The sequence below is a fragment of the Ambystoma mexicanum genome, chromosome 3p (assembly GCF_040938575.1).
Source record: "Ambystoma mexicanum isolate Mex_15411 chromosome 3p, UKY_AmexF1_1, whole genome shotgun sequence".
Lineage (NCBI taxonomy): Eukaryota > Metazoa > Chordata > Amphibia > Caudata > Ambystomatidae > Ambystoma > Ambystoma mexicanum.
The window spans coordinates 708,240,079-708,256,595 of record NC_090925.1 but is presented as its reverse complement, the minus strand read 5'-3'; the positions used below and the strand labels follow the sequence as shown (position 1 = coordinate 708,256,595).

The window sequence follows — 16,517 nt, the reverse complement described above, 5'->3', positions numbered from 1 at the left end:
CCCTCTCGTAATGGAGCAGACTTGTAGTGTGTGTTTCAGGTTGGCCATAAACTGCTCAACGGTGCCATTTGCCTGGGGCCATAAAAGGGTGATCTTCAGGTGTTGAAAACCCAGATGCTCGGCAAACATTCCGAAATCATGCGCACTGAACCACTGTCCGACTTTACAATGGTTGTGATACCGTAGTCTGCGAACGTTTTGTCCAAAGCTGGAATGACTGCATGTGCTGCCGTCAAATGTATCAGGTGCACTTCTAGTCATCATAGATGAAATGTCGAGATTCCCAGAACATAATTGCAATTTGGCAATGGTCCAAACATGTCAACAGCTACTTCGTCCCAAACCTGTAATGGCACCAAGGTAATTTTGAGCGGTTGTGGGAATGTGCGTACTGCGACCGCTTTACAGGTGATGCAGTTTCCAAGCACCACCTCAATCTTCATGTCCACCTGGGGACATCTTTAGTCCAAAGTTGCCTCTTGGTGGACACAATTCCCTGGCGTCCAGTATGTGCCATGGCAATGATTCGCTCCTGCAACGCTTCTTTCAGTAGTAAACCCTGCAGGGATATGGATAGAGATTGCCTCAATAGGTGAAATCGGAACAATGTTTGTTTCGTCTCAGAAAGGGGCATTCACCTTTTCTTCCATTCATGGCATCTCCCAGAGGACACGCTGTCCTTCACTGTCGAGCACAGGGCCTTGTTGCATGCCCTGGAGTAGCTCAGGGATGGTAAGCGATTCTGGCAGTGCATTGCTAACTATGTACTTGATTTATTGGTCAGCTTTGATGGATTGTGCCTCTTTTTCGCAGGCAGTGGATGTATCGACAGGAAATCAGCCGGATTGTTGTCCTTCCCCGGGCGGTGAACAATCGTGAATGAGTACTCTTCCAGTTGTAGCCCCCATCGTGCAATTCGAGGCGGCATTTTGGCTGTTGATTTGCCATAGATAGTTCTGAGTGCCTGATTGTCAGTGATGATGGTGAATTTTCGCCCATAAAGGAATAGATGATAATGTTCACATGGCCATACCACCGGTAGGCTTTCTTTTACGTGTTGCGAGTATGCACACCTTGTAGGGGACAAACTGCGGCTTGCATAGGCCACAATGTGACGTGCTGACAAAGAAGAGGAGGAAGAATCGGTTTGACTTGGGACAGAATGGTCCCCAAGCCAACAGGACTTGTGTCTACGGTCAATTCAGTTTCCAATTCGGGAATCATAGTATGCCATGCATGAAGCAGAGGCAATGTGTTTTTTGATTTCCTGGAACGCATCTTAACAGTCCGTGGACCACACAACGTCCTGATCTTTTCCTGTGAGAAGGCGTAGGGGGGTGCTTACAGAGGCGAAATCTTGAACGTACCTGGTACAATAGCTGTCCATGCCTAGAACAATCTGACTGCCGATGTAGACATGGGCGCTCCAACCAGTGCTCAAACCTTGTCCGGGTCGGGTTGCATCCGTCTTGCAAGAAGATATGCATAAAGAATGAGCGTTTTACTTAGTTCATATTTAAAGTGTTCAGTCAGATTGGCCTCTTCTAGTGCCATGCATATTGGATGTAACGCATCAACATGAGCTTCTTGCGTCACACCAAACACGAATATGTCATTGCTGTAATTGAGACTTTGGGGGATATGTTTAATGACTTGGTGCATTTCAGTTAGAAAAATGTCCACCGCACAAGACACTGCACAGCTAAGTCGCTTTATTGAAGAGTCCTAGGTGAGTGGAAAATGTAGTTATATAGCGGGATTCTGGATGCAGTTCAAGTTGATGATACCCCTTGTTGGGGTCCAATTCAGAGAAGATTTTCACTCCATGCAGCAGGTGCATCATGTCCGTCATTCTCAGAGACAAGTGTCTTTTCCTCTCAATAGCTATGTTTGGTGCCCTCATGTCCACACAGATGCAAATTGTGTTACCATTTTCCTTCTTGGGGACAGGAACGATGGGCGATATACAGGGCGTGGGTCCAGTTGTGTGTTCTCTGGCTGAGGAGTGATTGTATCTCATCTTCTACCTGCCTTTGGATGTTCAATGGGATTCCTCTGTAATGTTGAGCGACCGGTTTGATCTCCAGGTTGATGTGTAATTGGATTCATTTTCCTTTTAACTTGCCTAGGCATTTGAATAGCGTTGGGAACATCTTCATCATGTCCTTTGGATTTACTGTGTGCGCGGTCATGATTCAGTACATGATGTGCACCAGTCCCATCTGTATGGCAGACTTAAAAACTGAGAATGCTGCCTCCAGGTGCTTTGCCTTTCACTACATATATTGTCACCTTCGCTGGTTTGTCTTTGTATGTGCACATGGCTTTGAACATGCCCTTACATTTCAATGGCATATAAGTCAATGTCAGGTGGCTGTAGTGCCCCCTTGCTTTTGAGTCCCTAGTAGGTATCTTCATTTACCACATTGACCGTGGCTCCTGTGTCGATTAGGAATTCACAAGGGATTCCTTTTACTTGCAGCAGTAATGTCGGGCTGTTTTCAGTTGCAGTCTGGTTGCCTATTGCGTGCACGTAGCCTCTTTTTGCGGTCACCACTGGACGATGACGATTATGACATCTAGGTGAGGCTTCAATGTATCTTACTTTATGGCGAATTGATCTTCTCCTTGAGTCCTTTGGCGAGCGCCTTCGATGGGTGTCGTCCTTTTCTCGTTGTTGTTTATATCTGTGGGGAGATTACCGCCTTCTGCTGGTAGATCGATGTCCTCTGCTGGTGGGAGGCCTCCATTGTCTGGAGTGGGAGTTTGTTCATCAATTACTTTTTTCCCCGTGGGTGGTAGGCTTCTGGAAGTATACGACATTCTTGCCTACCGATTGAAAAAGGTTTTCACCTCCACATTTGTCACAGGTGTGTCCTATAGCCGGGCATGGATCGACATGAGGGAAGTTATATCTGCAGCGATAACACTTTCTTTGGTCTTGCATCTACAAACTTCTCAGACAACTGCATTTGGCACAGGGGTGCAGCGGGTGCCGTCTGTGTAATCTTGATGTTGCCCAGAGATTCTGTTTGCATTGAGAGCGCCATGTCTGCCCTTGCGAGCTGCAGAATTTCTTCCAAAGACCTGGTCTTTTTTTAAAATCTCTTGCGAAATTCAGCCGATTGACAGCCGGCAATTGTTTGGGATTGCAATGATTCTTCTAAAGAATAATGTTCAAAGTCACAGTATTTCACTCTTTTGCGTAGTCTCATGACAAAATTGCCAAAGTGTTTCTACCTTTTCTTGAGTGGGCGTGTAAAATATATAGCGTTCGTAATCTACGTTCCTTAATGGGGCAAAGTAATTATTTAGTGAGTCGATGATGCCCTGGATTGTGTTAGTTGTGCTTTCTGGCATCTCAAACACAATGTCTCCTACAATTGGCTCTAATGAATGCATCAATATGCCTCTGAAGCAGTGTTCCTCACTTACCCCCGTTGCATCAATGTAGATGTTCAACTCTTTAAGCCATGTATTCCAGCGTGGTGCCAGACTGCTGGTCAGATGTGTCAAAAGGCGGAACCACCTGCAATTGTAAGGACTCATAGCTTCCCTCCTCTCTGGCAGAGTGACTAGGCACAGGTGGGGGGGGGGTGGGGGGGGAGCGGGGCGGAGGCCTGGCTTGAGGAGCCGCTATCTGCTTCATTGTCAGACATGGTGGCAACACAGCTAGGGCAGAGGTACTGTGGAAGGATGTGGGTGGTCTTAGGCTCTCACCTCCTATATACTGGTAATGGTGGGCTCTCAGGAAGAGGCACACGTGCTGACAGTGACGACGCTGGGCCCCCTCAAGGCAAGCTGCGTGTGCCGTGAACACTGCAAGCCGGTCTTTTATTCAGGACGTGGACCGCCGAGAAAATTATTATGTAGTAGAAAGGGAGTGCAGCGCGCATCCGAAATGAAACCAGAGCCAGGAAAACAGTGGCTGCAATGACAGCTGCTCCGCCGGAGCGCTGCAGGTGGGTGAGGGCTAGCGACACGTGCAGGCTTTACGACGTGGCACCCGGCAAATCTCGATGAGCAAAAGTGGAGGAAAAGCAATGAAACAGGCCTCGGCCGACTGGGTGTCAGAGTTTCCTCGTCGCCATTATTAAATTCTAGCGTATTGTAATGACAACACGAAGCACAGAGACGATCATCTCCTTTATTAAACTGCTTACTAACGCTCCCTTGGCGATAACCCCACCTTATCTCTGCCCTGCCCCTTAACACTCAAACAGTGAAATAGGACAGGATGCTGCTCATCTCTGTAAACATAAACAGAGGACATTACAATTAGCAACCTCGTTCATAAAAGACCTTCAGGTATAAATATCACCTAGAGAAAAAACTATTTTTGGTGACCTGGAACGGATAACCACATACGTGATTAAATGCAATGCTTGGCAAAAGAGCTAAGAGACTCCATCACTTGAATGGTTATCAGCCCCTGAAGGATCAAAGGAAAATATTCACAAGATACAAACTTGTGCTTAAATTACTGCTCTCGGGGGGCCTGAAGTTATGGATGTAAATTATACTAATACATCGACTGCCATTCCATTTAAAAAGATACATTTTCCACAGAGGGTTTTTCTACTATCGCCAATAATGGACTGGGCTCAAAGCATTCACACCCAGCAGGGATCGAAATTGCCAGGAGCTGGGAGTTATTTAGCTCTTGTTTGTAGCTTAGAATAGCTTGGCTAGCTTCATAGAACTAGCTACCAGGAGCATACAATCACTGCACCTACAGAAATTCTGAATACGAAAATGCCGAACTTTTGACTCTGCATTTCACCACAAGTATATGCAGGGGGGGGATTAAGGTAATAAATATGGTAGGGAAAGTATGGGGGAATGGGGATAGCAGGGGTCTCCCCCACACATACTTGCGGTGAAAGGTTAAAAAAAAAAATCACATTTTTGTATTCCTTTTCCGCAACGATCACATCGATCCAACAGGAGCAACATTCGACTCTGCGGGCCAGATGGTGCAATTCAAACATATCCGATCAACTCTAGCTGTTTGGGAATGTGTATAAAAGAGCATTAAGACATGTAAGAGATATTTAAAGCATATTTTGTAATATAAAAATGTACAAATATTTATAGTGTGGAAGTTGAATTTACAACTCACTGTGTGCTAGCTCCTGGTTGCACAGAGGTAGCTCCTGTGTAGTGGGTGCTGTCCGATACCCAGAAGCTTGTATCTTCTGCTCATCAAATTCAGATTTCAACCCCTGCCCAGTTATTGCATGTACCATAAATCCATCTCATTGCTCAACCCACTAATAGTGGCAATCATAATACAAAGCATCAATTTAGCTTTTAGTGGTTGGTTATTCTGAAAACTAGCTGCACATACAAAACACACTCTAGGCTTTGTGCGCCACTCCCTACTGCCTAATGGGTCAATACCAAAGTGTGGTTATCGAGAGGTTAGTATACATTTTGTAATACTTGTCCACTGATTGAGGCAATTACGCTCATGCACGAATGATCACAAAGAAGATTTCCATACAAGAGGGCAAAGAGGAAATACTAATTGCACCAGGACCAGAGAAACATTCTCCAAAGTGCAATTGTTTGCCAACGAGTTAAAGTAAAATTCACAATCCACAGTAGATCGGGTTTACACCAACATACAACAAGGAAGCTGGAGGAAGAGCTGTAATTTTGGATGATGGTAATGTGTGAATGCTAGAAAAGCGTGCAGCGCCAAGATTTCAAAGAAGCAGGTGGCAGCTAGAAGAAACAGTGTTCAGAGTAGTTTTGTGCGTGTCGTCGTTCGACGAATTACATATTAATTATCCAGAGTCCAAGCGCATTAGGAAGGAACATGCTATTTACGTGTAGATGAAAAACAAACCACACTAACCAATTTGCGCGATAAGAATGTGGAGACATATAATTATGTGTATATGACCTGTAAGGAAACATGTCAAGTGGCACAGCGAGTAGAGCGCTCGCTTTGACATCCGTGCAGAGCCTGTTCACGCAGGTTCGAATCCCGGCAGGGCCAAACTCAGCCTTTCATCCTTCCGAGGTCGATAAATGGGCACCACACACCGTGGGTAATAATAAGCAGCGCTCAGATACCTGAGGGTTCGTATCGCTATATAAATGCCTAATTATTTATTATTTATTTAATTATTTAATTATTATGTCTCGTGAACACATTTCTATATCAAGCCTACATATTGTAATGCGTTTGCACACCACAGCAGTCACACCACAGCAGTCTTACAATCTCTTATTGCATCAATACACATTAAATAGTTCACTTGCTAAAGCTGGAGGGAATCCTAACAGTTTATACTTGTTAACGTTTCTTAAAGTAAACATGCCATAAAGAAATTAGATAAATGTGCAAAAGCATATTTTAATCTGGCAAAGTGTATTGAAATGGCTTATTTAGTGCTGTGTGGACATATAGTATTGAGATGGCGCGTGACTTATGGCCGGTTAGTAGCTTGTGACTTGAATGTCTGCCACCTTATATCAATGATAATGGTTTGTGTAAAAAAAATAAAAAAAAATAGAAAAATGTGATTTTTCGTTTTAGGAGAGGCATAGTGCCAGGAGAAGACCTTAAAGTGTGCACAGCTGAGGAGAGGATTTGAAAGATTCTCACCCGCACTGTGACAATGCTGGCTCGGTAGGAGGAAGTTAGGGTTAACAGACGCCTCACCATGCTAAGCGGAAGCGGGCGAGTGAGACGACTCGCGATCAAGACAAAGAAGCCAATACCTTTTTTGGTCCTTCACACTAGGGGCAGACAAGCTTTTTGGTTTGAACGATTCAAAGGGTGATGGTACCTGGCTCAAATACTTCTCCAAACCCATGCCCATGATCGAAAAAGATTCAATGTTGAAACAACGAATTGGCAAGGCTATCCAACAGGGAGATTTACAAACAGGAAGAGTGCCCCTGCAGTTCTCAGTCTCACTGAAGCTAAAAGAGGTTTGAATTCTGCGTTATCGAGACAACAAGGTGCAGCTTATTGGTTTGAAATCAAGCAAAACACAAACGAGATCCTGCAGAAATAAGGCATAAAGTAGTTACTGCCTAAATGGCCCATTTGGTCTTCAAAACTAGCAGGCAGAAATATGGCAAATCAAGGTACCTTCTCAAGACTTTGATTTTCCAAGGAAACAAGTGATTCTTGTATGTGAAGTGTCCATAGAATAAATATGAAATAAGGCAGAGAGTGCTTACAGCTAAAAGGCTCCTTGATGGAAGACTTATCCTATTAGTCAAAATAATTTAGGCCAAATACTGTACCATCATAAACACTGGTCTTCACCCCAAATGTCCTCCATTCATCTACTATTGTAGCTTCATTTACAATGCCTTCAATGTCCTTGGGCCAGCCCCTCTCACATAAAGCTACAATGTATTGCTACATGCCAGCCATCCATTGCTAAAGTTTCTCCACTCACCATCAAATATACAGGTAGAGCACCAAGTTACACAATTCTATGCATGAGAAAACTATACAATCCAGTTTTTCCCCTTGGTGTTATGGGCCTATTTGTTTTATCTTTTCCACCATACCTGTGACAATATTCACCTATCCCCACATCTATTCCCTTTTCAAAGTATCTTTTCCAGCTGTTAGTTTGTGTGCTTCTATCCTACACCCCTTTCTTCCTTCCTCAAAAGACCACTGTCTGGCTATCTAAGGTGAGCAACAGTACACCACTTTCTGGACAAGCTGCGGCATGGTAAGCCAACATCAATGGAGCTACGAGCAATATAAAATCCTATGACCTCCACGTCCCAGTACTTACTTATGGAGGTACCAGCCTCCATGATAGGAACCCCTTTTTGAACTTTTTCCCCCCCAAAACTGGCCCCTTCCTTTCCTCTCGGGTATAAACGCCACCGTTTTCCATGATGGAACAGTATAATATCTTCCTGTCTTTAGCAGGATCTCTTGGTGTACTGCTGGGCAGCATGATGACATGTTCATCCTCTTACTGCTGTGCTTCTGAGGTGCAATGGTTGATGCTCCCCAATTGAGGTACTGGTCTGTGAAGCAGCTGGCCTACTCCTATGTTGGGATGGCTGGTGGGTTCCCAGCTTGGCAAGGGGACCCAGATGAACATAAAGCATGCTTGAGATGTGGGGCCATTTGGTTGCCATAGAAACCAGCACAGAGTACACCAGTCAAGGAAAAGCATGCAGAATCTCGAGGTAAGAGAAGAGGCATTGAAGGTAAGCAGCGCCCCTCTGAACAAATCAGTGAGAGCATGGGCGGCACTGTAGGGTTTCTGGACAAGTGTTTCGGCTGGTACAGCACATTGGCTCTCTTTGATAAAGTGTCCCCAATGAATTCTCGGCAGCATGGCAGAGTGCTAGCAGACAGGAGACGAAAAAGCACAGGGGCAAAAGTAATAAATATAACTAGACTATAAAACGAGTATGTCGGGTGCCATTTTGCCTTGGTAAAGAGTGCAAACAAGAGGGCCTATGCTTCTTTTTGTGCATGTATATAAAGAAAAAACTAAGGGAAAACTTAATTACAGTCACAGCTTCAGCATGAGTAGCAGAAAGGAACAATGTGGAGGAGTTAGGCGCTTCCTCGTCCTCCTCTACAGAAAGAGGGGTGACCCGACCTATTTAGGTAGGACTCAATTATTTCATCAGATAGTCTGTTCTCTTTGGGGGAAACAGCCAACAGTCTAGGGAGAAGAGCTTCCATTCCCACTTTCAGTATATGGATCAGCTGGGCCATTTCCGAGGTGCATGAGGCAGAGTGTCCACTGCTTGCAGTCACACAGGGGCATGTCCGCTACCTGGGATCCCCACATGGGTGAATCCCAACTAGTTTATGAAACACTACAAACCAAAGATTCTGGGTCTTAGCTCCATTGCCTTCGCAGGGGAGTTTTGAGTGATGCAGATAAAGTCTGATTTAGTTAATAAATCGATGGAGGACTGTGATGCCTGCATTTATAAAGCGGTTTCTGTGTTTTATTGTTGAGGCTCATGGGCCGATCCAGGGAAAGGAAAAGCATTGTTACTCCTGAGAAGTACGTACTGGGACGAAGAAGAGTGACGTGGAGGGGGAAGTGGGGATTACTTACTGGTAATTTTCATTACTTAGTCATATTTTTCCTTCTCATAGTTCTCACCTCTCCCTCACAAATGTACACACACGCACATTACGGTGGGCTTAAAAGGGGTTGGGAAAAATCTTTCACCTGTAATGTGCAAGTAGGAAAGTCCATTTGAGCCAAGTCGCACATGCCACAACAGCAAGGCATTGTGGGTATGCAAACCTTTTTAAACCCACCATAACTTTCTTGGTGTCGTGAAAACATGGCTGAATGCTACAACCGCAAGGCTGTCTGGACTAAACTGCGCCGATGATCACCAATAAGGGTAAAACTAGGTATGTAGTTGTCCTGACAGCCTTGCAAAAGGTTTGCATTATGGCTAATTTGCGTACTAACAATGCCTTGCTTTTGTGTCTCAGAACTGGAGGTGAACTTCCAGCGATGGCTACTAGGTGGTGTGGAATTTGCGACTTGGCTCAAATGGCCTTCATATATATAAATATTAAAAACTGTTCATGGGGAGGAGTTTATACTACAGAGAAAAACAACTGATGGTGTTAAAAAATGTTAGAAAAGTTATCCTGTCATGGAGACAGGTGTCTCAAGTACTGAGGAAGAGTAGGACTAGGATTAACAGTATCAATTCAAGTAAATGTGACTTGGGCACATGGTGTGATGGCAACGTCCTGCCGTCGCGCATGGTTCTTAATAAAGGGGGCAGTCCCACACCACATCAGTGTGCACCGGGAGCCCCGTACTGCAGGATCTGTGTGTGTTCCTTTCAGGGACAGGTGGGACAAGGCCTCCATGCGGGGGGTCCTGGGGCAAAGCAAACCACAACATTGGTGACGAAGATGCAGCTGGGCAGGGGAAGGTGTTCCGAGGCTGATTTTATCTCTGGCAACCAGATCCGACGCCTGTCGGATGCACTGATCATCATGGTATGGCAAACACTGCCATTTTCTGACCCAACGGCAGTGACTCGACACGTGGAGTGCTTGTAGACTACAATCAGGACCAAGGGCACCTACTCAATAAAATAAAAATAATTTTGTTCTCTTTTTCTGCCATCAATATGTTCTCTTAATTTAGTGAACTGAGTTCTTGACCGGATGGGCCGGCGTGCATCACACCAGGGTGTGGTCACCCAGAGAGAGCAGAGCTTGAGCACCACAGTGCTGGACGTCCCCGAAGTGCGTCAGCAGGTGCAGGTCGCGGCCCTCTTTCACATAGGAGGTGCCTGTGCGATCATGAGTGATGAAGATGACCTCCAAGGAGCTGGTCAAGGCGCTGCAAAGCCCCCCCTCGGGCGAGAAGGATACCATGCCAACAGGATACACTGGCCCCAATGCCAGATTTGGACACTTCAGGTAATCCCTCAAAGCTGGAACCGAAATGGTTGCTCTGGATAGAAAAGTTGGGCATGCATTTCAGAGCAACCAGCGAGACAGATGAAGAGGCAAACATTGCAACCCTCATACTCTTCTGGGTCAGAGGTTCACAAGATTTTCAAGTCCCTCATTCCCATCGACAACTATCAAGCAACAAAAGACAGCCTCAAAGAACACTAACCAGGACTATGAGAGGTTCATTATGTGAGGCGCAAAGCAGAAGGAGGAGGAATCCCTGGACCAGTTCGATGGCAGGCTCCGTCATCGGGCAAGTATATGCGCATGGGAGAATGACGGCGGCATGGTGAGAAACCAACTGATACATGAGTGCGCTTCAGGGAAGTTGCGCCACCAAGTGCTGCGTGAGCCAGGTCTGTCATTAGTCCGCATTCTGGAAATGGGGAGATCATACGAACTGGCGGAAAGCTGCGCAACAAAAATGGACGCTGCGATTTGTTCGCTGAAAGTGGAGGACACGTGTGCAATAGGGCGACCGCAAAACGCTGGTCCGGAAAGGTCCAGATGGAACACAAGGAGAACTGAAACACTACTGCCCTGCCCCAAGCGTGGCTATGACCTACCGCACATGAGAGAATGCCCAGCGAAGGGGAGCGTATGCAGACATTACAGAACAGCGGGTCACGCGCAGATGTGTAAAGCTCCCACACCCGTGACTATTCCCAGAGGGCCCAGCAGGACGCCCAGTGACACTGCAAGGTGACAGAGGCAAGTAGCGGTTGTCAAACAGGAGGCACCAAATCAAGAACTAGCAGAAGAGGAGGAAGAAATCTTCATCTCAAGCATAGAATCCATAAAAAAAAAAAGAAGACAACCCATGTGCACAGTATCTGTGGATGGAGCAAAAACGACAGTACTTGTAGACACGGGAGCGTCGTTGTTCGTGATGGCAACACGTCACTACGAAGCACTCCCGGGGCCTCCAGTGCTGTCGAAAGCCCGGGCTAAGATTTTCACATTTGGCGGCACCCGACCAATACCTCTCAAGGGTATGTCCATTAACAAAGTGGCCGATGAAGGCAAGGAGATTAAGGACAAGTTCTTTGTCACTGACATAAGTACTCACTCACTACTGAGCTGTGAAGCAGCAAAGGCCCTTGGGATCGCACATTTCGCCTTTAGCGTTTATGCCGAAGACATCAACAAAGTTCTTGAGTGGCTCAAAAGGGTGTGTTCGAGGGTGTTGGCAAACTACAGGGTGAGCCCTTCAAGCTGCACATCAATGAAACGGTACGCCCGACTGTACTGAAGCACTGTCAGATTCCTTTTCATCTCAGACAGCAGGCAGAACTGGAATTGCAGAACCTGGTGAGAATGTACATCATAGAAAGATTAGAGGGTCCCAACCCATAGGTATACCCCATCGTCGTGGCGAGCAAACCAAAGGAACCAGGGTCGAAACGCATTTCTGTCGACATGAGACTTCCAAATCAGACTATCAAGCGTGAACGACACATTACCCAGACCCTTGACGACGTGGTGGGGAGGAACTACAGGGTTTGAAAATGTTTTCAAAGCTGGATCTGCAGTCCGGGTACCATCAGCTGGAGCTCCACCCGGACTTGCGTTACCACCTTCACAACCCACCAAGGCCTCTATTAAAACAAACGCTTCTTCCGCAGCAGAAGTATTGCAGAACGTTATACGTGGAGTCTTGGCAGGTCTTGATGGGGTCATCAATCTCAGAGATTAAATTTTTGTCTACGCCACGTTAGAGGCTGAAAATATGGCATGACTCGAGAAGATGTTAGAGAGGATTCAGCTCCTTGGGCTCACTCTACATGGGAGAATTGTGAGTTCCTGACAGACAGCATAGAGTTCTTCAGATTTAAATTTCATGAGCCCACCAGGGAACGTGTTGGAAATTAGGAGCTTCTTGGGGATGGTGACGTATTGCGGTCGCTTTATACCAAACATAGCGACCCTCTACGAGTCCCTCAGGCTGCTGACGAGAAAGGACAAAGTATGGGAGCGGAAGGCCAAAGAGCAGAATGCCTTCGAAACCATCAAACGGGCACTCACAGGAAATGAGTCTATGGCATTCTTTGATCTGAGGAAGAAGTCAGATATCATGGTCGATGACAGCCCGGTCGGGCAGGGAGCTGTTCTGTTGCAACAGGATGCGCAGGATCAGATGAGACCGATTTCATACGCCAGCAAGGCACTAACTAACACAGAACACCGCTACTCCCAGATCGAAAGATAAGCCCTGGCCGTTGTATTCACATACTGGGCTAACCTATTACGGAAGTGACCGACCACAAACCGCTACTCCCCATCATGGCGGGGTCCTCGTTCAAGCCGCTCCAGAGGATCGAACGTTGGATGCTGGCACTGATGGAGTACGGGTTGGTGCTGACATACAGACCGGGAGCCCACAATCCAGCGGACTACCTCTCGCATATCCGAGGAGCGGGAGGGACAAGAAGACACAAAACTGATGGTGGTCAAAGAACATGTTCGCCTGGCTGTAGAGGCCACCAAACAGGTTGCACTCTCCATTCAGTGGCAAATGCATCAAACCGTGACAGGTGTTTTGAGGTGGTCACAGCGGCCATGACCAGTGGCAAGTGGAAGACCATCCTATCCAACTCGAGATGCACAACTGGGCCTGGAGCAGATGTGGCGAGCGAGACACGAACTGCCGGCAACTGAAGAAGGACTAAACTTAAGAGACCACCAGTTCGTGTACCACAGGCACTAATGGGAAGAGCGATTGAGCTGGCACACTGTGGTCATCATGGAACGGCCAAGACCAAGTTGAGGCTATGGTTGAAAGTCTGATTCCCGGGCCTGGAGGCAAAAGTGGGCGAGTTTATTGCCAACTGCATCTGGTGTCAAGCAACCACCCTGGTCAACGAAGAGCCTACTATAAAGACCATGCCTCACAGCGACCAGCCATGGGACATTGTCCTCGCAGACTTTGGGTCCACAGGCCGGGGGCATGCACTTCCTAGTGACGATAGACCAATGGTCTCGGTATCCGAAGGTCGAACTAGTTGAGTCCACATCGTTTAACCAGGTTGTGCAGGTCATGGAGAAGGTGTTTGCAAAACATGGCATCCCCGGGATAATATGGTCGGACAATGGGCCACCATTTCAAGGGGAGAACTTCGCACAATTCATGGCAGACTGTGGGAATCACACACCGGAGTTACGCCAGCTTGGCTCAGGGCCAACAGGGAGGCAGAACGTTTTATAAGTGTTCCGCATAGCGCACGGTCAAGGCAATGAACTAAGGAGGACTTTGTACCAATTCCTGAGGGAATACTGATCAAAGCCTCACCGGTCCACAGGTGTGGCCCCAGCAGAGGCACTTTTCCAGAGATGCCCCCGAGGACTCCTCCCAGATATAGAAGGCCGACCACCAGGGACCATCAATGATGAGAGAACGTCCGAGGATCGGAGAATCCCTAATGACGAGGAAAATGTCAGCAAGCCTCCAGACATAGATATTGGAGATACCGTATTGGTGCGTAATCGTCACCTAGAGGGGAAATTATCCCTCCCCAATGGCCGTGGTCCATGTCAGATGCTTGATTGTGATTGCTGCTGATCAAAGGGGAAAAGTGACTTGAAACTTCCCTCCATTTCACCAAATCTTTGAAAAAAACGGACTAGGATAACGACAGAAAGGAGTTCCCCTGACTGGAACCACAGGTGTGGAGCCAACACCAGAAGGTAGAGTAGAAGACGAGATGTCAACCCCAGGCGGGGTAGAAGATCCTGCCACCGAGGAGGCTGGCCGGAAAAGATATAGCCGAGAAGGCAGAAGATGCCCCGCACAATTCCGAGACTATACAATTGGTGACTAGGCTCGTAATTACACTGTCCCGAATACGCCACCTGATGCTGCCCATGTTGGGCCAAATCCAGTTTGGTATGTTACCATGTTTAAGACTGCCATGTTTACACTGACTACATTCAGAAAATGTTTGGTATGGTGGTCATGTGACGGCAAGGTCCAGTCGTTGCGCGTAGTCATTAATAAAGCAGGCGGTCACGCACCACAGCAGTGCGCGCCGGGAGCCCAATACTGCAGGATCTGTGTCCGTGTGCTTCAGGGACGGGTGGGACAAGACCTGCATACGGGGTCCTGGAGCAAAGTAAACCACAACAGTAAACACCACATTGATTTAACATTACACTACATAGCTGTTGCAAAATGTATCTTTACCTACTCACTAGGTCCCCTCTTTCACCGCCCTCTCGCTCGTGGATCAATGCACTTAAACAACTCTTCTCCCCTCTCTGACGGTGAGCACAGCTCGGGGGCTGGACCTGCTGGGCCATGTGAGGCACTGCGCGGAACAGACACGCTCACCCTGCAGTCAGAGCGGGGAACTGCCCATCGCTGGCTTTTCCCCCCTCACATGTATTCACTTGCCCACGTGATGCTTATCACGTGGACATCAGACCCTCTACTTCTTGTGGCTGGATTTCTGTAGATCACCTCTCTCCACGATTTAACCCACTCCATCACACATAATCCCCCAATGACTCGCTCTACCCATGGCAGAACAGAACACTAAAGCTGTCCCCTGTCTGGTAGTAGATCTTTGCCCAGTCATGTATACCATATAAACCTAATAAATACAAAGACAATACTTTTGTTCTTCCGGTTACAAATGCAGAGCTATAAAATTAGCAGTCCACAAAACAAAAACAAAAACGGCGACCTTATTCACGCTATCCCGGCGCGGGTCAACCGCAGGGCTCTCTCGAGTCTCTCCCATGGCCTCTCGCTTTCACCAACCTCAACGGTTTGGCTCCACCCTTGCTTAAGAGCATTGCCTAGCTTCTCCCTTGCTTATTTACCTATCACCATCGTCTCGTCCGGGATCTCCTCGATGAAACATTTCCTCTCAGTCTCCCCTATGTGGAAATAGAGACCGGAGCATAGGGAGACACCCGCGAAGAGCAGCAAGTAGACCCGCAGAGCCGCCATCGTCGTTCCCTGCACAGCGCTTGCGCCGCCGACAGCTGCCACGTAACCCGTAGCGGCGCAACGATGTGTTCCGGGAATCTAAGTCCAGGCAACGCCTGACTGTCTGCTCGCTGTTTAATTCGGACTACAACTCCCAGTACGTAGATGGTGATTGCCAGGGTAACCCAGAGCGAGCAGGTGCCATGCGCTTTTGGGAAGCTTCATGGGAGATGTAGTGCATTGGTAGTCTGTTGAACTTCGTACCTGTGATAGAAGGAGAAATAGGACAGCTAGGCGGCCAACTTTACAAAATGGTTTAGCTTTATCAGAACACTCAGACGGTTGCATCTCAGAAGCTGCCTGTAGAAGGTGTCCTTAGCGCCAACCTTGTGCCCCTGTAAACGTTTTTGGTAACATTAGTGACAGATTGCTTTTTAACACTTGCACACACAACAAAACAAAAACACCTTATACATGCAGGGCACTGACCTGTTCTGTGGGACAAAAGACATGCACACCTCACAATTCTCTGACATCAAAAGTGACATCACAGAAGAGCATAGCTACCAAGTTTCCCAGTCCCATGCCAAATGTTTTAACGAGTCCTGTTTTTCCCCAGCACTGCATGCTGGGACTTATAGGCCCACCCTTGCAATGGGATAAACGAAACTACAAGTTCCAGCATGCAATTGGAAGCAAAAACCAGGACTGGCACATGGTATCACCCATGGAACTGGGAAACTTGGGAGGGAGGGGAATTGCAACTAGCATTGTAACCATATATGCCAACATCAGGTGTGAACTGAATCACTGAAAGGGAGTCCAGATGGAGCACATTGAAATTAAATGATTTGGCCAGAATCACAGACGTTGGTTAAGTGGTGAAACTTGGGCTTTGGGCGATTTAATCACTTGACCCCAGGTTTTGTTAAGGTTTGTTTCATGTACTTAAATAATACTTTGTTTATAGCAGTGTATAACACATTACATAATAAACTAATCTTACATAATAAACTAACCATATACAACATAAATCATCATAGAAACAAGTTGAGAAAAAACAGTATGGCTTTAGTTTTATTTTTCCTACGATTAATGACGGGTCATGGTAGCACCATGCAAAGTAACGTG

General features: G+C 46.9%; 1 protein-coding gene across 1 annotated transcript in view; it reads right to left on the bottom strand.

The window, feature by feature from the left end:
* Positions 1-15,541, bottom strand: part of TMED9 (transmembrane p24 trafficking protein 9) — a 39,202-nt gene extending 23,661 nt beyond the window's left edge. The window contains exon 1 of the mRNA XM_069651542.1: positions 15,278-15,541. Within this exon, the coding sequence (XP_069507643.1) occupies positions 15,278-15,407 (130 nt within the window). The 5' untranslated portion in view covers positions 15,408-15,541. The remainder of the gene's footprint in view (positions 1-15,277) is intronic.
* Positions 15,542-16,517: the final 976 nt, after the last annotated feature.